Source organism: Eubalaena glacialis, chromosome X, assembly GCF_028564815.1.
Source record: "Eubalaena glacialis isolate mEubGla1 chromosome X, mEubGla1.1.hap2.+ XY, whole genome shotgun sequence".
Taxonomy (NCBI): Eukaryota; Metazoa; Chordata; class Mammalia; order Artiodactyla; family Balaenidae; genus Eubalaena; species Eubalaena glacialis.
In genome coordinates this window covers 41,338,803-41,366,772 of record NC_083736.1, presented here as the reverse complement: position 1 = coordinate 41,366,772, position 27,970 = coordinate 41,338,803, and the positions used below count along the sequence as shown (strand labels likewise).

Below are 27,970 nucleotides of genomic sequence, written 5' to 3'. Positions count from 1 at the left end.
TTTTCTTTGCTAGTTCTTCAATTTCCTGACCTATTATACTGGAATGCCCCAAGGCTCAGTTTTGAGTTCTCTTCTTTTCCCAATCTATTCTCACCCCTTGGTGATTTCATCCAGTCTCGTCCATCTTTCCTAGTTGATCAGGCTAACTTAGTCTCCCTCTTTCTCAGCTAATCCTGTTGGTTCTACCGCCCAAATGTACCCAAAAGTTGACCACTTCTATTGCTGCCACTCTGGGTCGAGCCGCCACCACCTCTTACATGGATTACAGAAGTAATCTCCAAGTAGGTCATATCATTTCTCCTTTTGCCTCCTTTAGTCTATCCACAGAGTAGCAGAGAGCATCCAGGCAGATCACCTCACTCCTCCATTCAAACCTCCCTATAGTTTCCCATTTAACTCAGAATAAAATCCAAAATCTTTACAATTGCCTACAAGGCTGAACATGATTTAGCCAGCCTGTTTCCAGCTGGACCACATTTACCTCTCTTCTCACCCTGCTCAGCCATGCTTGCCACCTTGATTGTCTCTGAACATGCAAAACACACTCCTGCCTTAGGGCCTATTGCTCCTTTCTGCTCCCTAGACGTGGAACACTCTTATCACAAGTATCTTCAAGGCTCACTTCTGTAACTCAGGTCTTTATTCGAATATCCCCTTCCAGTGAAATCTTCCCTGATATTCCTATTTATAACTGCAACTCCTCTACCACCAATCTCTAGTTACTCTCCAGCTCCGTTTTCTAGTATATTTTTCCAGAGAACTAATCGTAACATTACCTAATATTCTATATGTAATGCTTATTTATTGTCTGTTTACCTACATGAATTAACATTTTAAAAGTCTTAGAAAAAGAACTTATCTCAGTTTTATCAATAATATAAAGCTAGCCAGCAATAAGTCAAATATTTCCTTAGAGCTAGTAAAAGTATAAGTAATTTGGCAATACGTATTCACAACTTTTTTTTTAAATGCTCTTTGACCCTTCAGTTCTGCTTTGGAGCACCCGCTCCATGGAAACAATCCAAAATATAGGGAAACTATGAGGATAAATATTCAGAAGTAAAAACTTTTTCTCCCACCAGAGTGAATACTTACCACTTAGCAAAGCACCTGATCTTAAGTAGGCAATATATGCAGAAATGAACTAAGAAACATCACCATAAATTGCTTAAGATGCCACTGTAAATTAGCAGTGGGTTTTGGGGAGTTGTATGATCTTTTTTTTTAGAAATTTCTAACATTATCTGTGTGTGTAAATCTTATATGGAAAAGAAAATATACTCACATACATATAATACCGAGTCACAATGTAGTAATAACATTGTAGTACTATAAATGCTTATAAAAACAGTTCCTCAAACTTTTATTTCTTCTTCTCTCAATATGCATAAAATCAAATGAAGACAACTATTATGTGAGAAGCCAACAAGGCAGTCAGTCCTTCTATTACCTGAGTGGAGTTAGATAGTTGGTTTTTCCACGGCTCCTCTGCGCTGCTGGTCAGGTTTGTGCGGTTATGAGGTAGAGTGAGTGCGTTTCGCTGCAGGTAAGGCACGTTTCCATTACTTCCACTTCCTGTTATGTGATTATTGCCTATCAAAATAGTGTCTGTACTTCCCAGCGTTCTTGATGTGCTACAGGGAACATGGCCTGCAGAAAAGGGTCCATTGGCCAAAGGCTGCCCAGGGCAGGCAGGGCGGACTCCAGGCTGAGAGACGCTAGGCACTCTGGTCAGAGCAAGCTGTGGCTGCTGGCCAGAGACTGAGTTTGTAGGCAGTGATGAGTCAGCTGTTGGCCCATTAGGAATTCCAGTAGATCGTACCTGTGCAACTCCTGTCTGTCTCATCTGTCAAAAAACAAATGAAAAATAAATGCTGCCTGTGTGGTCCATAGGGGACAGAATCAGAATATGAAGAATATATAACCAGGTAATCTCTGATTTTACCCTAACATTTAATTTCTCTAGGTTAAAAAATACCTTTTCAAAACAAGAAATTGTTTCTTCACATTTAGATTAGCTTCCTCGGAAAAGCAAGAACCTACTTAATTTTTTAAGAAATATCCCTTTAGTAATGACAAAAGAAACCAGCTGAAAATTATGGAAAGGAAATCAAATTTACAGGTCTTTCCCCCATCACAAAATAGGGGATCTCAAAATTCCATTCTATCACATTTATATGCCAGATTCTCTGAGTTAAACAAGCTTGAAAGAACCCCACCTAAGTTTAGGATGTAGCTTGTTAAATATTAAATAATATAAATAAAACTCATGCAGAATAACATGTAAATAAATAATAAAATACTAAGTCATGTCCAAAATCAAATTTATTGCTGTTTTTTCCTAAAAATCTGTCCATTATCAGTATTTTAAGAAGCACAGATTATTCAATTCCACCAAATACTGGTGGAAAGTAGAAGTGGGCATGAACATACTCTAAAATGATATTCCAGTCAACAGAAATATTTGAAATGGTAACAAATTTTAGGGGAAAAAAATGCTATACACACTTGATGTTGCTGCATTAAGACAAACTGACTTTCCAGCTGTTCCAGCATCAGTTTCTGTGCTGGATTTAAATTATTTCTATTTGCACGGAGCTGTTCCAAGTGCTAGAAGAAGAAAGGAGAATACAGTCAAAGACACATCTAAGAAACAAGCTCACTATTCTAAGCAACCTTTCCCTTGAAATGAGTAGATAAAACTCAGAATCCTGTCTAGTCAAAGATACTGATTTCTGACCAATGACCATCAACCCCAAGATGAAGTCCTTTAAGAACTGATTCACTTTGTTATAAAGCAGAAACTAACACACCATTGTAAAGCAATTATACTCCAATAAAGATGTTAAAAATACAAAAAGAAAGAAAGAAAGAAAGAAAGAAGTTTGAGAAACCTCAGAAGGTTTACTGTAATGTGATCTTTGAGATAAATGTGCATGAAATTCTACTCATCAGTAATTTTCAGGATTTACACAGAAAGTTCTTTGAGCTTAAAAATGCATTGTGACAAGTACACTCTAAGAAGCACTGTTTGGAATAGGAAAAGTCTGAAGACAACCTGACTGTCCAAAACTAGTGATCTGCTTAAGTAAAAGTATGACACCTACGTAAAGAAACATGATGTAGTCATAAAAGAATAAGGAAGCTCTTTATACACTGACATGGAAAGGTCTGTAAAATATATTATTAACAGTATATATAGCATTCTACCATTTGTATAAAAAAAGGAGAAAAATAGTAATATATGAGAGAAAGAGGATGCGTATTTGCTTGTACATGCATGATATATCTCTGGAAAGACAGATAAGAAACTAATAACACTGGCTGTCTATTAGCAGGGGAACTGAGTGCGTAGGGGCAGGAATTAGACGGAGAATTTACTTTATATACCCTAAACTCATACTGAGGCAGTTTGAACCATGAGAATATATTTGGGGGGGCGGAGGGGAGTGGGAAAAAAAAATGAACTATCTCTATTACTCTGGTAAATGTGGGTTCATTTTACTTATGTGCCTATTTATTGAGTTTACTGCCATTCAACTTTAAGAATTAATAGTTAAAAAACTTAAAACTTAGTACCTCTACTCTTCTTTAATAGGAAAAACAATCTGTCAAAAGCATATCTTACATACCTGTAATTTCTGTGGTGTCAAACACCATGAATGACCTTGTTGCTGTACTGGAGGATGTGACACTGCATGGCCACTACTCCAATTATCAGAAGTATTCTGAGGAAAATTCATAAAAAAAAAAAAAATTAAAGAATATTTGGTTAAATCCATAGAGTTAACAATAATGACTAATGGAGGCCAAATGACTTTGAATTGGAATATTTACATATAAGAAAGATGTTATGACATTTAGTTCTTTTAAAAATACTTTTACATGCATAATAAATTTGGAAAATCATAAATTAAGAAAATATTGATTCTTTAATAAGCCACCCAAAAAGGCCCACCCCTAAACTATGGCCCAAATGGCTAACCTAAATACCACACTGTCCACTAGGTCCAACATTAAGTTTATTTCAATGTCAGTAGAAGGTGATGATGAAAAGTGTGTTGAGATCTTAACGGCAGGGAGATGAATAAAATGATTTGATGAATGCAAATTTATCCCTACTTTCTATATTTAATATGATGCTAAGAATTTGGGATAGAAAAACTCAAACCTTTCACTCTTTGATGTCCACAGATTTAAAGTAAAGGACAGGAGATGTTCAAACTGCACAAGTTCAGGGCAGTTAGGAGTTTCTTTTTTGACTGGGATTTTTCTATTTCTCTAAAATATATACCTTTGTTGGACTAGATGTTCTTTTCCTCTTGGCAGGACTGGACAGGTCATCTACTTGACTAGAAGGAATCATGTGTAGTGGCAAGGATTGCTGTGAAATTGGTGTTTGACTGAGGCCTAATACAGGTTCAGTATTTGGATGATGAGGTTTACATGCCTAAGAATCACAGAAGGAAGACAAAAATAGGGTTCTATATATTCTTAATTCATTCCTTCAAATTGTAAAACTTTACAAGCTGCATACTTTTCAAAGCTATGTGGACATCGCTGATGGCAATTATTGAAAATCAAAATCAAATGAATCATCAATGGAGGAATGTGTACCTTCCTTTGAAAAACTTGCTTTAAAAAATAAACCACTGCAGCATTACTTTAAGAAACCTCCTTCAAAATCATGAAAATGCACAAAGGTTCTAAACTGGCACCCCAAAATTTCTTCCCATATCAGAGGGAGTTTTAATTTGATCTAGATTCCCTTCACAATTAAATCAAGGGGCTTTTCATTAATGAAAGCCTCCTGTGCTTAGTAAAATACGCTTGACCACTACAGATTGAAAAGAACCCTTAAAGCTGGGCACCTGCAGAACATAACCCAACTTCTCACCTGCTGTGCTGTGTTCATGGCACCCTGCCTGGAGGTAAGCTCTGCGGGGATTGGTAGGCTCCACGCCTCCTCAATACTAGGAAGTAATTTAGTTTTATTCTGTAGACTACCTTGTGGAAGGTTACACAACTGAGCCTAGGAAAAATTATGTAAAAAGCAAATTTAACACAAGCCTAATTGAGTAAGAGCAAGTCCACTAAATCTTCCTAAATGCTATAACTAATTGTTTTTAAAAGAAAATAGATTCTTAATTTGGGGTTTCAGAAAGATACTAAGTATAATGAGGGAAACCGGAATATAAACCTTTGTGAGAATTAAAACAAAGCTGAGCTCTGTTTTCAGAGTTCTTATAGCTGTCTTCTCATGAAACTCCAAGCAAGAGTGAAAGACAGTGTTTGTGTCCTTTTCTCTAAAATGCTATGACAACTTAAAAATGTAGACAGTACATAGAAAAAAATTATGTAAATTAATATGCATCAACAGAGTAAATGTGCAAAAGAGCATCTTTCAAAATACTGCATATCTTACTTAAAATGAAAAGTAAAATAATATTACAAGCTATGGTATGTTTACAAAATATGGAAACAAATTATAGACATCAAAACACAGCTAGACAAACCTCCCAGCCACCCTCCTTCTGCCTGAGTGTCATGGGGAAACATGTGCCTTTAAAAAACTGCCATTTAAACATTTTACCTGTAAATACTTAATTCGTGCTGCAAGTGCAGAGGTATTACTACAACTTTTGCTTCTGGTTGCATTTAAGTAGCATTTAATGGCATCCTGAGGCTGGTTGCAGGATTCGTAGAGTGTGCCTAGGTCCATCCAGGCTGCAGCATGGCCATGGTCCAATTGTACAGCACAAATATAGGCCTGTAAAGCATCCATAGGCTGATTTTGCTGCTGATATAGCACGCTGGAAAGAGATATTAAGAAAAAATAAGTTGACTAAGAAGAACTGCTTAGCTTCATAACATCATATAAACCATGAAGTACATTATATGTGATACAACCATCTTTGTGTATCAATTATAATACCATTATTTTTATACAAAGTCTTACCCTATTGAACACCATGTATCTGCACTTGCTTCTGATTTATCAATAGACTGCCTGTAAGATATAAAGGCATCCTGAACTTTCCCAATACTTGAATAGCACCTGAGAGGGGAGGGAAAAATCAAGAAAATACGATTAATACTGATTGATTGATTAATTAATTTGCTGAATGGATGGACTATATGTCAAAGCAAATAAAAACCTAATAAGCTAACATATGTATGTGAATGTGTGTACATACATGACAATAATAACGTACATTATAATTAACCCTTCAATAAACTATATTATAGTCTATCTGATAGTGTTTATCAATACAGCATGCTTTAGCACCTATTAAAATAATTAAAGGCCATATCACTTCAATATTATAATACTGAGAGTTACGCGCACACACACACCCACTACTCTACTTATACAGCTTGATCTCTGGTTTTCTATAGAGTAAGAACATAGAGTTAAAAACCAAGAAAAACACTCTATGTTGGTAAGACTTGCTGAATCAGATTTCAATTCTCCTTTCTTAAATAATGAGGGCAAAAATTCTTTAATTCATACAAAATACAAACATAAGAAATACTATCAAGCTAACTATCAAAAATAGTATAAAATAGGATTAAGTACAGTATTTAATGACTAGTAAGGGTAGCAAGGTATGATTAAAGTTTCAAGGACCTGCCATTTTCTTAATGTAGATGTACCTGATGGATACACAGAACAGCAGCTGAAATTATAAATACAGAAATTATCTTTAGTGTTTGGCACTAAGGGAAAAAGAAAAAAACAAAATCCAGTTCGTCTTCAAGGAGCTTACAATTTAGTTGAGGACTGAAGACACATTATAATTGTCATGATGCCATATCAAATGGCTAGCACAGACAATAACTGGTCTGAGAATTTAGGGTAGACACACTACCGGGGGTTTAGGAAAGACAAGAAAGGGAAGGGTAAGAGTAAAGGAACTGAATATGTGTAGATGCATACTGCTTAGATCAGTGATTCCCAATTACCAGCCAGTATATGGCAATTTGGCCAAGCAAACGAAATGGAAAAACAACATACACATACATACATAAATTTTCTATTAAACTAATATTTGTATTGTAATTGACTTATTTTGAAATACTATTGACTGAGTAAACAGCAAAAAAAAAATTTAAACATCAAGTACTCCGAAAGTGTGGGAACCACTGATTCTGGCAGAGAAGGTGAGAAAAGGCACTTTGAAATGCTGCTTGAACAATATGAGCAAAACTGAATATAAGATAGCACAGATACAAACAGTAGAGAATTTTAAATCCAACCCAAGAATACCCTGAAGTTTGTTCTTCTAACAAGGGGAATGGCATGATGAAAGTACTTTATAGGAATATTAATCTGCTAACGACATGCAGGGATAAACTGAAAGGAAAATAAGTTATGGACAGTAAAAAAGAAGGCAGTTATATTCACTGGTTTGGAATACGCCAAAATTAGGATGAAAGTAATGCAAGTAACGACAAAGAAAAAGACAGGAGAAACAATAAACCAAAAAAACAGATAAAGACTTTGTGACAGACTGATTAGCTATTCATGGGGGTGGGGTTATAATTTCGTTTTTAAGCCTGATTAAATAGAGGAAAAAAATGGTGATATCATTGGCAAAAATAAAGAAGAAGGAGCTGGTTCAGGGAAGAAAATGATGAATGAGGTTTGAAATATGCTGATTTTGACATGAGGTGTGGACATTAAAATGGGAAATGTTAGGTAAAGAATGGGAGATGTGGTCCTGGTGTTTAATACCTTGAGGTGTAGAAATCTAGATTTGGAATTCATCCATATGAAAGAGAGGGTATAAGAAGAACATAGGATACCGACAAAGGAGAGGTAAAACTAAGCCTAAGCAATCACTAATATTGTGGTTGGGGCAATATAAGAAAGGTGAGTGACTGAGACAGAGAAGGCAGTGTCAGAGAGCGTCTGCAAACTGTTTTATGAGAAGGGGATTCAGGACAAGAGGGCATGAACAATGCCAAACAGGGACAGACACCACAAAGAAAGGGAATGCTTAACAGATAGTAGAAAACATGCTCTGTTTGTTGTTGTTAAATCAAAGCCAGTCTCAGATTTATAGACAAATTTGCCTAACCACTGGGAGGAATAAGCAGTAATTCCCAAAACCAATGTTTTCATACTTGATTCCTACAAAATGAAAGTAGGAAACCAATGTGCCCAAATACAGATGTCCCAATCCAACTGCCAACCACTTTTCCTCTAATAAAACTTAACTAGGTTCTCCTGAGACAGCGCTGTGTAATTGAAAAAGCACTGGGTGTTAAACCTAGGATCTAGTCCCTGCTCTGATATTAGTTACCTGCGTGACTGTGACCTTGGACAAAACATTTTACTCCTCTGAGCTCACTTTCTAAAACATCTGCAAAATGACAAGGTTTACAGGGTGAACTAGGTGACCTCCTGGTCCTTCCCAGCTCTAACATTCTATAGTTCTGTGATAACACAGTCAATGATTAGTACCACTTTAACAGCATTACCACATTACACCTTTGTTATGATATACACATGCCAAATGACAAATTCAATCTTCAACACAGACCTGAATGCAGAGGTAAGTAATAAAATGCCTCAGAAATATTAGGGTCATCAAATCCCAAAGTTGCTTACTGACACTTGAGATCTTCCTTCAGAGCTTTAATAACTTCTAAAATACAATTTATTTATAAAAATTTTCTCACAACAAAACAGATTTGAAGCAACACATCAGAAGTCAGCAAAAGAGGGTAAGAAAAGTAAACATCAAAGAAAAAAAGTCTAAACAGTCCTCAAATTATATTACAGATAAAAAATAATGAACACCAACATGATAATCTTGAACCCCAAAATAAGTTAAATTGTAGTAAGTATCCTTTGAGAAGTCAGTAAACTATAGTTGGAAAATTTTATCCAGAAAGATTCAAATAAAAGCATCTCAATGATTTAAAATGTAAAACCAGTTAATGCGGGGAGGGGGAACCTCCTATGGACTAGTGCTCACTGAGCTGAAAATTACAGCATTGCTAAGATAGTAATTTTGGGGAATTCCCTGGCGGTCCAGTGGTTAGGACTCGGCACTTTCACTGCCAGGGCCGGGGTTCAATCCCTGGTCAGGGAACTGAGATCCCGCAAGTGGCGCGGCCGGGGAAAAAAAAAAAAGTAATTTTTGATGTTTCATTATGTATTAATTTTCCATGCCTAGAATTAAGAAAAAATTATATTAAAAAGACATCCACACTATTGTACTGTATTAAACTACTGATCTTTATCTTAGGTCAAAAGGAAAATACTTTCTAGTACACATTCCTTTTAATCTATATTAAAAGAAATTTTCATATATAAACGTTAACACTAGAGGCAATGACTAGGCAAGGCCCTACTTCCCAGTACTAGATCTCCTTTCTGGTCACTGTATGAAGCCTATCACTGCACAATACTAATAGTAGTAACAGAGCTAGCTCCAAATGCAAATGGTGTTCAGTTAGTTCATTTATTCCATTTACTGAATAGCCACTTTGCTAGGCAGACAGATACAAAGATGGTAAGATCCAGTTTCTGCTCCCAAAGATCTTTAGTGAAAGAGACAATGTTTGGACTCTCAAGCTTTATTAATAAGCAACCCAATTTAGATGATTTTACAAGCTTGGGAAGGAATCAGAAAATCCCTGCTAAAAATAGCAACTTTTCCACTCAACTCTTATTGTATATTATTAATGAATAATCAAATTTTTTTTAAAGAAGGAAACATCTTAATATTATTCCCTCTCATACAAATATACTTTGCTATATTTAAAGGAAAAAAAAAATGAAACCATACAAAATACTAAAATTTAACATGACTATATGGCAAACTCACTCCAAGTAAACTACTATAGAAAATAGAGGAAAAAAGCTTAAAATTAAAACAAAATAGGATAATTTCCGAAGAATTCATAAAATTAAGACCTTTAGAATGGGAAGGTACCTAACAGATAATCTAACCCAGGGCTTCTCAACCTCAGCACCATTGACATTTTGGGCCAGGTAATCTTTTACTGTAGAGAGCTGTCCCATTAGATGCCAGTGGCACTCCCCATAGTTGTGATATGTCTCTACAGACATTATGAAACGTCCTCTATGGGGCAAAATAGCCCCACCCCCCCCCGACATTGAGAACCACCAATCTAATTCTCTTATCAATAGAAAACTGAAGCCTCAAAAGGTTTAACTGTACCATCCATGATTCCACAAATAGTAGCCTAGCCAAGACTTGAATCCAAGTATCTCAGCTCGTAGTCGAATGATCTTTCCACCATACTGCAAAAGCTAAAACCAATTAGGAACCAAAAAACAATCTGATAATGGTCCAAAAATATATTCTATCAGATACATATACATGAGGTATGTTTCAGATAATCAGTAAGCAAAATTCAGACATTCAAAGTACAAGAGAAGTTTATAGGCTTGCAAAAAACTCTTTTCACTACATGTCACTTCTCCTTTCCAACAAATCCAATAATAATGTATCTACTTTCGACTGTGATTTGAGATCTACTATTAATGTCCATTCTAAGGCATATATCACTAATCAAAATGATAACTAGCAAAGTTCTACTGACTACTGGTAGTCACCAGGTAGAATGAAAAATTCTCTGTTCTATTAAACAGACATATAAAGAAAACACTAGAAATCAAAAGGAAAGGCATAAATAGTTGAATGAAAACTATCTGCTATGACTTTTTAAAAACCATCAATAATTTAAGTCAAATGAAAATTCAATAAGCAAAATAAGAAACGTCCTGATAGACCAGATGATGCTGTAAGAAAACCACCACATTCAGAAGCTTTCTTTTATTTTTTAACTTCTAGAAATCTGTTATAAAATACTTAAAAGAGAAAATACACTGATCAAGTTATTAGTAAACTAATATTTTAGATCATAATTCAAAACTCTTAGCTGGAATAAACAAAAGCAAAACCTAAGTGTCTGATAAATCAGTCTTACCTTCCGAGGAAATACCAGGACTGGCCAGAATTAGGATCTGCTTCCAAGGACTTTTGGAGATATTGAATAGCATAGCTTTCCTTGGTGGCTTTATCTCCCAGGAGATCCACAGTATGATGCATCCAACCTATATTAAGTGATTAAAAATATTTACCTAAATGACTTAATTATTCTTCTATTTTAAAGAATACCAAGCAGAAAACAAACAAGTAAAAAATACTCTTTTCAGTAAATTTATTCATTTAGCTTGGCATAAACACTCCCAAAATTTAGAACTGTCAATTCTGGCCTAAGAAAGTTTGTTTTTAAAGTACAGTCAAAGCTATGAAGAACTTTCATTCCAGAGAAATTAAAACAATTGTAAGCATTGACTTATCACTTAGTAGATTGTAAACTACAGTTCTTTTATTCTCTGATTTTTGTATTTGAAAAGATTCCAAGGTATAAAACAAAGAATATAAAGATGTTAAATCTTATTCACTGTTCCGTGTAAAAATTTATGTGCATTTAAGAATCTCCAAGACAGTCTATTAACCCAATGTTTATTTCCAAGGAGTAAATATAAGCTATATAATCAATGATAGTTCAGAGTAAAACACACACATACAATCCCGCCTTATTGGCACTGGCTACATATTTTCACACCTCATAAAATAAAAACTATAAAGCATTTGACAATTTTTTAAAACCCCAAGGCTATAAGAAAAGTCCATTCAAATGGTGCAAATAAAAACGGTACAAAATGGGTATCACAAATGTTTAATAAATAAATTGAGATAAGTGCATAATCTCATATGTGGAATCTTAAAAAGTCGAATACACAGAAGCAGAGAGTTGAATGGTGGTTACCAGGAGCAGTAAGGTTGGGGAAATGGGGAGATGTTGGTCAAAGGTTACACAGTTGAAGTTATGTAGGATAAGTGAGTCTAGAGAACATACAGCATTACAACTGCAGTTATTAATATTGTAATATATACTGGAAACTTGCTAATAAGAGAGTAGATTTCAGGTGCTCCTACCACACAAAAACAAATGGTAACTATGTGAGGAGATGCATATGTTGACTAGTTTAACTGTAGTAATCATTTCACTATGTACAGGTGTATCAAAACATCATCTTGTACACCTTAAATACAATTGTTATGATAAACAAACAAGCAAGCAAGCTGGCTATGGAAGTAATCAAAAGACTGGATCATGGACTAGTGTATTCTATACCTTCAAGGCACACAGGAATAATTTGATTTAATTTGCCAGGGAATCATATTTCAGTTGTGGATCAATTCAAGTGCATAAAATCAGCTGTTCTTTGTGTATAGTCCACAGTACATAAAACAAATAAGGACCCTTATTTTCTGGCATTTATTATAGTTGCTGTGCTCCAAAAGACATTTTAAAAGGATTGAGTTACCATGTTTTACAGAAATATAAGTCAATCACACACCTATTCATCTGTTCTTCCCTTACCTCTCCTACTATTACTAGTAAGAACAGGACCTACAGTAGCAGGCTCTAAAAGGAGTTGCTTAAGCAACAGTGACAAGCAAGTAGGAAGGATTGATGTGCAGGCATAAATTAGACTCAATTAGGGGAAGTACCTTCCCTTTCAAAACCATGAAAAGTTTATCTATACACTCTGCCAAAGAAGACAGGTAATTCAAACGATTTCAATCCATTTCTTAAATTTAAAAGGTATATACGCATTTTTGCTATTGACACATTCTTCACTGCAGCTAATTAAAAAACAGCTTGTATTCAAATATTAGCTGAATGAGTAAGCTGTCTGAAGGCATCACTTTGTTCTTTTTACTTAAGAACTAACACAAAAGCTTTTTTGCTGCACTAATAAACTTGTTTTAATTTAAAGATACAAATTCACATTACTCAAACACTACATGTAATCATTAAAAACAAAACTTTACTATAATTTTTAAAAGTATGGATAACTCAAGGAAAATTCTAACCAGAGATTAAATTAAAAACAAAGCTAAAAATAAAACTTTTATATGAAAGCAATGTGTTTATTTTGTATAACCGATCATATAATATGCATTCATATCATGAAGATAAGTGATAAAGTCTAAGCTTAAATAATTTTAAAATTACATTAAAAATACTCACATCATGAAAACATTCATATTACTACAACGTTGGCTAAAACTTAAGAGTCAATTATTTGCCCAGACCAAAAACAAATTTTAAAAAGCTGGGGGGGGGGGGACCCATAAAAAACCCCGAAATACCAAATGCAGACAAGAAACATGACTCAATAACCAAGCAACGAAATTAAATGTTGGAGAATTCCATCATTATCTTCTTGGTGATAGTGACACATTATATCCAGACGACTACATTCCTTCATCTTCAACATTACAACAGAACTGCATGTGTAGAGAAACTATATATAGTGTTAGATGTTCCACAATTCTTACATAAAATGTTTTAGTTAATATTATCAACAGAGCTATGAAAGCAAGCTCACCAACCACTTAGAGACTTTAGGTAAATCACTTAACTTCATTGAGTACTAAGCATATCTGGCACAAAGAAAGTATTCAGTCCCCCTCACCCATGGGTTAAGTACCAGAGTATAATTTTGAGAATTTAAAAGGACAAGTTGCACTAAAGAACTGTAATGAGATTGATTGTGAGATAGACAATGCTCGGCAGAAGGTGGAAACATGATGGGTTCAGATTAATTCTATCAATTCTGGGGAAAAGGAAAGAAAAGAAATAGGGTACATGAGCCACGTATTTACCATCTGTGACATGTAAAAAACATAAAGAGATGTACTTATAACACACTAAATGTATATTATTACATACCCAACTGTTGTAAGACAGTTGCTTTTACTTGTGCAGAAAGGTTTTCTGTCTGCAAAAGTTGTTCATAAGCTTCCTTTGCAGAATGATACTTCCTCTAAAGAGCAGGAAAAACAGATTTAAAGAAAATAAAATTAACATCTTTAAAGAACTAGCTCATATGTTAAGTTTTATATGATACTGATATTTTAGCGTATTTTAAAAAATCAACTGAAAGAGAAAAGTGCCTTACTGAATGTTTCTCTAACTCTAGACAGTTGGGGTTAATAGGCCATGTTTCAGAGTATCTAACACCAGTAAAACATTCAATATAACAAAGTATCATTAAAACATGACCTTTAAGAATTTGCCAAATCTCAATAGTTAAAAAAAGAAATCATCTCAACCTATTTAATAACATAAATGATTTCAACTTTACTTAATAACACTAATGCAACCAGAAAAGTATTCTATTTCCAAGTGCATCATCTGTCTGCCTAGAAATACCAAGTTCCAAAGCAACTTAACAGGAACAATAGAGCACATGTCAAAAATGCTTTAAAAAAACTAAGTGCAAAAGTAGTTGAAACCTAAGTTTAAAAGATATAGATACTGGTATATAAAATATCCTATGAAAAATTTTAGAATACATACATGATTTTGAAGACAACAAACCTCCCATAATTATAGTCTAATAATGTTTGTAATATTTAAGATTCCTTGGGCAAAACTCTAAATGAAACCATTTACCCACAGTTCTCATCCCAAAAGTACTAATATGACTGAAACCCATTATTGCTACAGTCGTAAAACTTAAGACAAAACCTCCCCACCACCCCCCACAAAAAAGGGGAAAAGCCAACAAAAGAAAACCTCATAAATACTATCTTTAAAAAATACTTGGCAGAACAATGAAGTGGCTTTCATTCATGTCACTAATAGTACACAGCTGCCTGAGCAAACAAATCTTTCTCCCCCAAAACATAGGTAGAAACACGAAACTAGCTGTGTGAGCCTCAGGCAAATCACCTGAACTATGATTCAACATCCATAAAACAGATGTAGTGCCTGATCTTTCTATCTAGAGTTGTTCTAAGGATCAAATGAGATGAAAAAAGAGCTATGGAAACAAATAAGGAGCTCTATGAATACAGTATGTCAACATGAGGAAGATTTGAAAGAACTGTCCATTGAGATTAACAGTAGTTATTACATAAACTTTTATTCATCAAGTAAATGAGTTCCCTTTAAACATTAATCTGGTCTGAAAAAGTAAATTAGACAATTAATGAAGGATAAGGATCAAGTTATTCAACTCAATTCCTTCAACTGATAAATATTTGTTGAACACCTAATACATAACAGGAACTGCTGGGACTACAGTGTAGTCAAGAATACAGATATAAAAACAAATAAAACATACTGTACTGTTAAAAAAAAAAACATACTGCACTGTGTACAATAACAGTATGATATTTCCCAGAGGAAGAAAGAGCATGTGGTAAATTTAGAGTACTAGCACACTGGGCAGAAAATGCAGAGACAAGCAGACAACTTCACAAAGACCTTCCTAAACCATGTTAAAAGACTATAGACTGTATCCTAAGACAATGGGGTACCACTGAAATGAGTTCAAGCAATATGATCAAATTTATATTTTAGAAAGAGCCCTTTGTGGAATTACCTCAACAAATGCTAAAACATACTTCCAAACACTAGTAATAATAATAATAATTTAAAAACCAACATACTTGAAAAGCTGGTTGCATCGTATTGAGAAACATGAAGTTTGATTTCTACCTCCTATTATATACAAAAAACTGGCACCCACATTAAAGACCTAAATATGAAATGTAAAAGTATAAAACTAAGAGGAGAAAATGAAGGAGAGTATTTCTTTGAGATGTGAAAGAATTTATTCAACTTGGCCAAAATGGCACAAATAAGGAGGAGGAGTAAGGATGTGACTTGAAACACATAAGCAGAAAAATAGGCAATGGACATAAAAACCAACACATAAAAGGTGAAAAACATGTGAAGAAGTGTACACCTCTAGAAATCAGAAAATGCAAGTTTAAATGATATACTACCTTCTATCCATCAGATTGGCAAACATAAAGTTGGGTAGTTCTTAGTATTGTGGGGATGTGAGTAAAGGAAAATGCTCATGCCTTGCCTGAAGGGAATTTACTCATGAAATTAGGTATGCAAATATGCTCCAATCTAACAATCTCACTCTTGGGATATATATACCAAAGGAACCTTCCCAGAGGTAATGTTGTAAATGGTACTATTTGTAGTACCAAGGAGATGGACAACCTAGGTCTATGTCACTAGGTGAGTGGAAATATAAAATATGATGGATGCTTACAGCAGAACATTAAGCAGCAATTATAAATAGTATATAAAAGCAACATGAGCAACATCTGTAAAGGTGTTTAGTATAAAGCTTTGTCTCTGGTAATGCTGAAGTAACACTTCAGACAGCTTTAAATTCTGGATAAAATATAAAAGTTAACTATCAGAAAGTACTGAAAAGAAACCAAAATCAGGCAAAAACAGAGAAGCTAATACTTAGAGGGAGGGAATGGCACTGGTTTAGTAACCCCATTTTTCTAGGATTTTCACCTGAAGGCAGGCCCCAACTGGTATCTGGTTGGCTAGAACTCAAACAGAAATCAGCAATCTTACTAGCCTGAAGAATCAGAGGACAGACTTTGAAGCTATCACAAGAGCTGGAAGTGAGGGGAGAAGAAATCCCAGAAAGGAGAGGGAGAGAAAGAACAACAAATTCTGCAGTTAAACTGCTCAAATCCCTGGTTGACCACTGAACTATGCATGAACACAACAGATGTTCAGCAGCCTAAAAGAACTAAAGAAAGAGATTTAGCTGTTGCCAACCACAGGGATGACAAAGTTTCATGTGTGACTTGAGCAAAGTTAACTGGCTAATAAAACAAAAATATCATCTTAAGAAAAATATAACAAAATCACTCTCCACAACGTATTATTCATGATACCCAGAATAAAATTACCAGACTTGTAAGAATCAGGAAATTTTTACTCATGTTGAAAAGAAAAGGAAATTAATGAAAACCAGCCATGAAATGACTCAGATGTTGAAATTGCAAATAATTTTAAAGCAGCTATTTTAACAATGTTCACAGATGAAAAGGAAAACATAATCATAAGGAATGAATGAACCAAAAATCAGAGCACGTAAAGAGAAATTAAAAGAGAAACACAAGGAAATTCTAGAACTGAAAAATACTAATTTGAAATTTTAAAAAAAAGTTACTGGAAGGACTGAATAGCAGATTAAAGACTTAATTGGAGTCCAAGAAGGAGAAGAGAGAAAGAATGGGGCAGAAAAAATATTGACAATATAATGGCTGAGAACTTTCCAGAAGTGATGACATCAAAATCCCATATCCAAAAGACTAAAAAAACCACAAGTAGTATAAATATAAAGGAAAAACCAATACCTAAGTACATCATAGTCACATACTTAAGAACCAAATGTAAAGAGAAGAACCTTGAAAGCAGCCAGAGAAAAACCACAAAATACAAAGGATACAACAAGAATGAAAGCCAACTTTATGTAACCATATCAGTAACTGAATTAAATATAAATGGACTAGATATTCAAACAAACACCCGAGACTGCCAGACAGATTTACAAAAGTGAAAGAAAGCCAAAGCCACAGTACTTGTAAGATATGCACTTTTTCATATAAGGATTCAAACAGGCTGAAATAAAAGGATGGGAAAAGATACCATGTAAACTGTAAGTATTAGAAAGCTGAAGTGACTAGATTCAGATCAGATTAAGAAGGCTTCAAGGCAAAGAGTATATTACCAGAGAGAAAGAGGAATATTTCATAATGATAAAGGACATATCAGGATGAGATAACAATAACAAAGCTTCAAAATAAATGAAGACTGACAGAATTAACACTGATAAAATACAATTAATCTACGTAATTTATTCCAATTTCACCAACTGTCCCACTTATATCCTTTTTCTGGTCCAGGATCTAACTCAAAATCCCATGCTGTGTTAAATTAGCATGTCTCTTTACCATCCTCTAATCTGGGACAGATACTCAGTCTCTGACTTTCATTACCTTGACACTTAAAGCAGCGGTCCCCAACCTTTTTGGCACCAGGGACCGTTTTCGTGGAAGACAATTTTTCCACAGACCGGGGGTGGGGTGTGTTCCCAGGCGGTAATGCAAGCCATGGGGGGTGGGGGGTGTTCAGGCGGTAATGCCAGCAATGGGGGAGCTGCAGATGAAGCTTCGCTCACTCGCCCTGCTGCTCACCTCCTGCTGTGCGGCCCAGTTCCTAATAGGGGTTGGGGACCGCTGACTTAAAGTACTAGCTAATTATTTTGAAGAATGGCCCTTTCAAATTAGTAAGCACCTTGTGGAAAGATATTCAACATTCCTCATACATTAATTAATTAAAATTCTACAGTAAGAAAAAGGTGACCCCTTTCCCCGTTTATTTATTCAATTATTCATTTATAGCAATATGAATATATTTTATTCTATATCTTATATACCATTATTATAATTGTTTCTAAACTTGTGTCAGATTTGGTGATTAGAAACCCCGTTTCCCTCAAGTTGGCTCCTTTATCTTTCCACATGCCCATCATTTTTTGAGCACTTCCTTACTTTCTGGCACCACGAAATGTTCCAAGGCTCATCTAGTAGTTTCCCTGCCTAAGCCCTGCAATCACCCATTTCTCCCCAAGAATTCCTAATTCCTTTTATTGAAGAATTGGATTTAGAAACAAAGATCTGGGTGCTAGTACATTCACTGCTGTCAAGGTGGGTCACTGCTTCTAGGCCCTTGCAGCAAACAGAGCTAGGAAATATATTAATGTATACACACGCATACACACACACACACACACTCTTACATCTCTATTTCTATCCAACTCTCTATTTCCATAAATAACCTATGTTCATAGTGATCCCTCCAATTCCAATCCAACAACACAGAATTCAGTCTAGCCTTTCTTCTTTTCTTACTTGTAAGTTCTCTAACACTGAAAATCTGGTCCTCACTATCCACAATACATTTACTTAATTGTTTACCCCTAATATTTACATAAAATAGTTGCAGAATTTCTATCCATATCCCTGTGAGAAAGTAACTGTAGTGGAAGATTTGTTTACAGTTCTTGTCTCTAGCTTTACACTATAGAGTCAAAGTACTATCCTCCAAAGTTATTTAGCTTAGTTCTTTTCATCCCTACCTCTCAGTATACTTATGTTATTCATTTGTATACAGTTAGGTTCATTTGTTACTGTTTACATTCTATTTTGGGCTAACTCACATTCTGGTTGGCCTTAATTATTCAATGAATTTTGGGGTATGTGAAACATAACCAGATTCTAGGAGTTAGAGCTACACAAAAAGTATACTCAAGATAAGTTCTACTCCCTACTACCCCATTCACAACCATTCCTGGGTAAGTAACCAACCTCACTTGTTTCTGGTTTATCCATTTTCAGTATTATCTGTGCACAAGTGGGGCGTGTATCTTGCTTTGCACATACATAGCTTCTTTCACAAAGGGTAGCATATTACACTTTTATACTTCACATTTTTTCCACTTAACAGTATATCCTGGAAATCATTCCATATAGTGATTTACCTAGGTCTTCCCCATTCTTCTCTAAAGCTGCATGGCACTCCACTGCCTGAATGTACCATGATTTATACGTACAACCATTCTCCTATGTATGGACATTTAGGTTGTTTCCAATGTTTTGCAATCACAAACAATGCTCCAAAAGATATCTTTGTGCCTATATATTTTCATATTTCTGTAGGTACATTTTCAAGGTAGATTCCTAGATTTGGGATTGAGTCAAAAGGTAAGTGTATACAGAGTTTTGCTAGATTACTGCATGTAGTTTTGTTAGATTATTTTGTTCCAGATGAGGTGTACCAGTTTGCATTATCACAATGCATGAGAGTGCCTGTTTTGTTATCATAGCCACTTACACTTTTCACCAATCTGACAGGTAAGAAATTGTATTTCAGTGTGCTTTAATTTGCATTTCTTTAGCTGGGTGCGTTTGAACACTTTTTCACATGCTTAAGGGCAGTTATATCTTTTTTGGAAAGTGTCTGCTCATGTCATTCTTCCCAGTTTTCTATTGGGTCTTGTTCCATTGTCTGTCAAATTTTAAGTTTTTTATATATCAGGGATATTAGCCCTTTGTGCTATATGTTGTAAACATTTTCTCCCAGTTTCACAGGTGTCCTTTGAATGTATGGTTTTTTGCCATGCAGAAATTATTTTTATGTTGCTCAAACTGATTGGTCATTCTTTTTATTGCCTCTGAATTTTGAGCCATAGTTTAAAAAGCCTTTTTCCTACATCAAGGTTGAAGAAGAATTAATGTTTCTTCTAGTACTTGTACAATATCAATGTTTACATTTTGATCCTAATTCATCTGTAGTAGTTTATTCTTGTGAATAGTTTGTGTTACGGGTCTAATTTTATCTTTTTCCAAATGGCCACCTTATTGTCCCAGAACCATGTATGAATAAATCTACCTTAGCTAAAGGAATATAAGATATTACCTTTATCATATACTCAATGTCTCTATGTACACTGGATCTATTCCTGGCCTTTCTATGATATTTCACTGGTCTATTTGTCTAGTCACATGCCAGTACAATACTTTTAATCATATAGGCTTCCTGGTAATATTTTAATATCTAGTAGGGTTAATATAACCCATACAATCCCTACCATCACCACCAGTGTTATTCTGGCTATCCTAGAATGTTTTTCCGTATCAACTTACCTAATTGCTTTAAAAAGTTTATTAGTAATTTTTACTGATGTTGTATTACATTTAAAAACTAACCTAGGGCTTCCCTGGTGGCGCAGTGGTTAAGAATCTGCCTGCTAATGCAGGGGACACGGGTTCGAGCCCTGGTCTGGGAAGATCCCACATGCCACGGAGCAACTAGGCCCGTGAGCCACAACTACTGAGCCTGCAAGTCTGGAGCCTGTGCTCCGCAACAAGAGAGGCCGCGACAGTGAGAGGCCCGCACACCGCGATGAAGAGTGGCCCCCGCTTGCCACAACTAGAGAAAGCCCTCGCACAGAAACAAAGACCCAATACAGCCAAAAATAAACAAATAAATAAATAAATTTGTTTAAAAAAAAAACTAACCTAAATTCCCATGAACATCTTTATACTATTGAGTAATAGTATCTCTTTTAAGTTTATTGTTAAGTATTTAATTACTTTGCTGTTATTATAAAATGGCAATATTTTCTAACAGTGTGTTCTCTAATTATTGTTGTTGAAAGCTATTAATTTCTGTATGTGCCTCTAACTGATTTTTCTTGTCTAACTGCATTGGTTAATACCTATAGTACAATAATGAGGAGTAATGAAGACAGAGGGCATCTTTTGCCTTGCTCCTGATTTTTGTGAAAATGCCTCTAGTGTTTCCCTTTAAATAAGATACTGACTTTGGAATTAAAGCACATGAATTTTATCATGATATCATGATAGGAAAGTAACCCTTAATTCCTATGTCCAAGAGTATTTTTAATTGGGAATGGGTATTGAGTTTATCAAAGGCTTCTTCAGCATCTATGATGATAGTGACTTGTTTGTACCTTTAGCTCTATTATTATGATGCATGATATTAATAGATTTCCTAATATTCAATCAGCCTTGTATTCCCAGAATGAATACCACTTGGTCATATTATATTATTTGCTTAATGAGGTAACAGATTGTTTGCTAATATTTTACTTAGTATTTTTATACCAATATTCATCAGTGATAATAGTTTGTATATTGATTCTTTTTTGTACTGTCTTTATCAGGTTTAGGCATCAATGTTACACTTGTTTCAAAAAGGAATGGGGGGAAACAGTATGTCAGTTCCTCAAAAATTTTAACAGAGTTACCACATGACCCAGTAATTCCACTTCTGGGGGTATATATCAAAGAAAATTGAAAGCTGGGACAAAAACAAATATTTGCACACTCATGTTCACAGCAGCATTATTCACAACAGGCAAAAAGTTGGAAGCCACACGAGTGTCCACTGACAGATGAATGGATAAACCAAATGTGGTGTATACATATAATGAAATATTATTCCGCCTTTAAAAGGAATGGAATTCTGGCACATGCTACAATATATACAAACCTTAAAGACATTATGCTAAGAGAAATAAGCCAGACACAAAAAGACAAATACTGTATCATTCCACTTACATGAGGTACCTAGAATAGTCAAACTCATAGAGACAAAAAGTAGAACAGTGGTTGCCAGGGGCTGGGGGGAGGGAGGAATGAGGAGCTATTCTTTAATGGGTATAGAGTTTCAGCTTGGGATGATGAAAAAGTTCTGCAGATGGATGGTGGTGATAGTTGCACAATAATGCGAGTGTACTTAATGCCACTGAATTGTATACTTAACAAATGGCTAAAATGGTAAAGTTAATGTCAGGTATATTTTACAATTAAATAAAAAAGAAGACACCAAAGAACTGTGGCCTGTAGTTAATGTTTAGAATCAGATTTTTGTTTCCATTATATTTTAAAAATATGCTATAGAATCAGTAAGTGCAGAAAGGACTTTAATTATTATCAAACACATAAGTCTCTCAAGGTCAGATTAAAAGCTGTTATAAGCCCCCTATCCCTCTCAAAAAAAGGAAAAGAAATGAGAAAGTTTCTCTCCATTTCCAGTGGTCTCGCATAATCTATAGAGTGCTAGAATTATCTGGTATTTAAAGGCTTGGTAGAATTCCCCTGTAAAACCATCTGGGCATGGTACTTTCTGTAGGGCATTACTTAATTTTCTCTGTTTCTTTTTATGAAAATTGGCTTTTTATAACTTTCCTAACTCTAATGAGGTCAATTTCTCTAATCTGTATTTCCCTGGGAAACAGTCCACTTTATTTAAGTTTTCAAATTCATTTGCATACAGGTCTGCTAAGCAGCCTTGTATGACTGTACTAATTTCTTCTGTTTCCATGGTTATCTTACTTTATGTATCTGTGCTTTACCTCTCATTTATCCTCCTGATCAAGTTAGTTTGTGGTTTATCTATTTTGTTAATTCTTTTCAGAATATTAAGGTTCTGACCTATTAATTAGATCTACTGTTTTTCTCTCCTTTTCACACTATTCATTTCTTTCAAAAAAAAATCTTTCTTCCTCACAATGTTGTTTTCCTTACAATGATTTTTGTTTGTTTTGTTAACATATTTCCCCACACTGAACTAATCTTGAATTCATGGAATAAACCCTAGGTAATCATGACATACTTACTGCATCTTTAAATGTCAGCTGGAATTTATTTTTCTTTCTTTAGAATTTTTGGATTTGTACAATAGGCATAAATGAAACCAGTCTACAGTGTTTCAGTAATAAACTACTGCTAGTTAGAAGACAATGTTAAAAATGAAACTAGTAATTCTTATCAACAGTGTTATTCATAATAACATTATTTGTAACTATCTCTCAAGGGAGAATAGTTAAATTAGCTACAGTACATCTCTGCAAAGGGATATAATACAGCTCTACATGTACTGATAGGGAATGATTTCCAAAATATAATACTAAGTTAAAAAAACCAATTTAAACAAGATCAAGAGAGAACATATATAATGGGCTAGTATTTCAATAAAATAAAGAAAAACAAATATATGTGCAAACATATATATGGATTTGCTTATATATACACTGAGATTCTCTGGAAGGATATAAAAAACACTGGTTATGGTGGTTGGTGGCTTTCGGGAGGGGAATAGGTGGCCAGGGAAAAGGAGGGAGGAGTATACTACACTGTGTATTCTTGCAGGCACTTTCATTTTGGATTATCTACTCAAAAATAAGTAACACTGTAATAACAAAATTAAAAGGGAGAAATCCTTTATCTTTAATCTTTAAAGATTATTTAGAATTTAGATGGTGACTTGTTCAAGTTATTTCATTAAAATCAAGAAAAAGAAATGAAGGCCAGTTAATACTATTATTACTATTAGGAAAAAAAATGGTTCTGGGGGTCTCAGCTAATAAAATGGGAAAGGTAAATTAAATAATTGATATAAATATCCAGTAATTCATAATATATTTACTTGGAGATATGACATTATACAGAGAAACAAAATTATCTTTATTTAGATAATCTAAGAATGGGTGTGGGTGAGTTGACATGACATCTCATTAAAATTACCCAAACCTAAACAGAACTACCATATGATCCAGCAATCCCACTTCTGGGTACAGGTATATTTCCAAAGGAAACAAAACCATTATCTTGATGAGATATCTGTACTCCTATGTTTACTGCAGGATTATTCACAAGAGCCAAGAATGGAAACAACCTAAGTGTCTGTCTCCAGATGGATCAAGAAAATGTGGTATATAAATACAATGGAATGATATTTCAGCCTTAAAAAAAGGAAATCCTGTCATTTGTGACAACCTAGGTAAACCTGGAAGGAATTATGCTAAGTGAAATAAACCAGACAGAGAAAGACACATACTATATGATATCACTTATATGTGGATTCTTTTTAAAAAGGGGTGGGGGTGGGGAGTTGAACTCATAGAAAAGTCAGTAGAAAGGGTTGCCAGGGGGTGGGGTGGAAGAAATAGGGAAAGGTTGGTAAAAGGGTACAAACTTCCAGTTACAAGACGAATAAGGTCTGAGGATCTAACATATAATATGATGATTACAGTTGATAACACTGTATTGTACAATTGAAGTTTGTTAAGACAATCAAACTTAATTGTTCTCACTGCCCCCACTTTAGAGATGTGAGGTGATGGGTGTGTTAATTAACTCAGTGGGGGAAATCATATATATATCAATTCATCACATAATATACTTTGTAGGTAAGCCTTTTGTTTCCCTTAATTTTTCACCTGAAAATAAAAATCCTTGTTATAAGCACTGGAGTAGAGATTTTTCAATCCTTTCATATGCTTACAGTGTCATCTTCCTGTCATCTAATAATTATATACTCTGCCTAGCACAAATTTTGTTCTTTTTGTTTTGCTTAATCTTAATGGGCACTAAAATTTATCAAATGAAAGAATCAGTGGGGGGAGGGTCCTGTACCCACATTACCTTCACGAGATTAAAAAAAATTAACACCAACAGACAACTTCTCATCAGAAACAATGAAAACCAAAAGACAATGGAATGTAAATTTTAAAGTGGTCAAATAAAAATAATCAAATAGAATTCCATCTCAAGCGAAAAACATTCATTAAAAAGAAAGGCGAGATAACATCTGCTTTACCTAATGACAGACCAGGGAAATCTCACTAAGAACTAGAAAAGCTGGGAAAAAATCAGAGCTCATCCTTTTGAAGACAGCAGAGATCTCCTGAGGTAATGAAAACAGAAGGAGTTAAGACTCCAGGGAAAGAACTTTGGAGAGGAAGCTTATTTCTATAGCTGCTTTCACCCTGGGGCCTTTACTGATTTGGCAAAAATCAGCAGTTGGCAGGAGGCTGGGATTAGTGTTGGCAGGTAAAGACTCGGATCCACAACATGAATGTAATTCTCAAATGCATCCTCTCAAGGTGGATAAAATCCCTAGATTAGTAGAGTATCCAAACCTGAGTGTGCATCAATTCTGAGTCAGTGGATGTGCGCGCATGTGTGCGTGCGAGTACGCACGGGGGCGGGAAGGGCGGGTGTGCACACAGATGGAGGTGTCCAGGAAACAGATGTTAATTGTTTAGACCACCCCATGGTGGCTCTGAAACAAAACAGACCTTAGAAATTATGTAGAAATATAACAGTATTTTTTTTTCTAAAAAGCTGTTACAAAAATTGTTTTTTGGGTAAACTATGATTACCTAATATTTAGCCTCATACCAACTTATGCCTGATTTTCCATACCACTGCCTACCTAGACTAAATGTCTATGCTTTATGTCCTTTACCATATAACTAAGCAAAATCTGCCATACATAAAAATAAAATGTTATAAAATTAAACTAAAAAAGTTTTTTAAATACAGCAGCCATAAAAGTAATGGTAATGACATCAAGAGGTTACTAATATGCCTTTCAAACAGTGATACGTGGAAGGGATATTTTAATCTTAAGAAAAAGTGAAACTAAAAACAATGCATTATAACAACCATCTATAAACATTTCGAAAAGAAAACTAGGCATTTCACATCAAGAATAAGAGAAATCTTCTTAAATACAGCCATTTAAGCCTGCAGATAGTTTGAGTTTAGAGGCAAATCATACTGAATGAAACGTCTTTGTACACAACAAGCACTCTGTGTAATAACTGTAACACTAAAGCAAAATCTTGACCACATTTAATGAGTATAAAATGTATGTAAGAAGTAACGCCCAGAACTCCATTAAATTATCTGTATATCTGATTCCACTTAAAATGGTATGGGTGATCATTTTTGTTTGTTTTAAGTAAGCTAAGTTAAAACACTTACCTGGGTTTCATATAAGTGGGCAATGTGAAATTGAACTGCAAAGATGATGGAAAACAAAAATCAATAATAATACAGCAGTGTTTGGGTAAATTTAATTAAGAATATAAAATGTAAAATATAAGCACCATCTCTACTACACAGATTTAAGTAATTACAGAACATAACTTTTCTTTTTAATAACACAGAATATACAAACAAACATACACGAACATAAGAAACCACATGTATTCACTGTTGGCCATTACTAAATTTTGTCAATATAATTATTAAAATTAATATTAAAATCTATAGCAAGTGGGTATACTTCTTATAAAGTTCAAAATGGCAACATTAAGCAAATAAAGAAAACTTTTATAACCTATACATTTCAAAACATGGTATTTAAAACCTGAGTTACAAGTCAAAAAAGAAAAAGTATTTGATTAAAACAACAACAAAAATACCCTCCAATTTTTTCCTTATACCATATTTCATATCAATGTTTATAAAGAAGTCATAGACAAGCATGACACTAGTAATAACACACAGAGGAAATAAGTTGCATTTCTCTATCAGTTCTTCATAATTTTTTTTTAAAGTCAAACCACTTGGAAGGCAAGAACAGTAAACAGTCTCAACATTAACAAGTATCTCTTGAAAATCAAATAAAAATATACGTATTTCAGCTTTTATTTTCAGCTCTTCCTGATACTGCACCACCAGAATATGAATGATTCAACGAAAGCAACAATGAACCAGGAATCAAAACTGGATTCTGGTTTACTTAAATAATATGATTTTTATCCTTCAATGACAAACCTTTTTTTTAATGTTCTATCTACCTGGATTTCATAGTTGAATTTCAAGGAGTCTGGGAGCCTTTCAAAATTATATGCATAATATATATGTGGATCTTTAAAAACAAGGTCCACAGCTATCATCAATTTCTCATCGCCATCATAAACTAACTCTCTCACTGACTCCCATAACTGTAAGAGTCACCTGGGAGGCTTACTAAAAACAGAGATCCCTGAGATTATACTCAGTGATCCCAGGCAAGGCCTGGAAAGGTGCCTTTTTATTTAGTCCTGCAAGGGATTCTGATACCTATTCCTAGACCAGCACCTGGGAACAGCTGAAGTAAATAAGCATAAAGACCAAAACAAAATATATAATGAACTTTAATATCAAATATTTTTGGATCAAAAGTAAAGTACTGCCCTCTCCATATATAATCATTAAATATCGTATGTTAAATAATCAGCAATGAGGCAAAATAAAAACATCACCTTTAAAAAAGCTGAAAACCAACATTTTGTGAAAAGCACATAAAAATAATAATAAAAGTTCTACAGGTATAAATATCCCCTTTACCTATATCTGTTGAGGGGTTTTCTTATTTCCTAGTCCCCTTTTCCAACACAGCTCTCCTTGAGAGTTCCAGTCCATCTCACCTCACTACATCATTAGAGGGAGACTGGGTTACAGGTTAAGAGAATGACGAAGAGATGGAAAATCTATGCCCTTCTCCCCTCAATCTTCCTACTCCTCTAACAAAGGTGACATGGAAAGGTCACATGGAAGAAAAGATCAGCAGCACGGTGGCATTCTATTACCATCCCAAACTCCCTCCAGGCTCAGCAAGGGCTTTCCTATCCCATGAGTTACTAAATCCAGTATCATCTTTTGTGGTATGAAAACCAATCTATATTTAAATTCTTAAAAGT

At 34.6% G+C, this 27,970-nt stretch overlaps 1 protein-coding gene across 8 annotated transcripts in view; it reads right to left on the bottom strand.

Annotated features, from left to right (window-relative positions):
* Positions 1-27,970, bottom strand: part of KDM6A (lysine demethylase 6A) — a 210,683-nt gene that overhangs the window by 44,941 nt on the left and 137,772 nt on the right. For 4 of the 8 annotated variants that reach the window (XM_061179140.1, XM_061179144.1, XM_061179148.1 and 1 more), the window contains 10 exons: positions 26,265-26,299; positions 13,798-13,891; positions 10,972-11,098; positions 5,960-6,058; positions 5,594-5,813; positions 4,898-5,032; positions 4,295-4,450; positions 3,633-3,728; positions 2,509-2,610; positions 1,451-1,846 (listed from right to left, as the gene is read on the bottom strand). In XM_061179140.1, coding sequence (XP_061035123.1) covers positions 1,451-1,846; positions 2,509-2,610; positions 3,633-3,728; positions 4,295-4,450; positions 4,898-5,032; positions 5,594-5,813; positions 5,960-6,058; positions 10,972-11,098; positions 13,798-13,891; positions 26,265-26,299 — 1,460 coding nt within the window. The remainder of the gene's footprint in view (positions 1-1,450; positions 1,847-2,508; positions 2,611-3,632; positions 3,729-4,294; positions 4,451-4,897; positions 5,033-5,593; positions 5,814-5,959; positions 6,059-10,971; positions 11,099-13,797; positions 13,892-26,264; positions 26,300-27,970) is intronic. The other 4 variants (XM_061179145.1, XM_061179149.1, XM_061179143.1 and 1 more) reach the window with 3 other exon arrangements.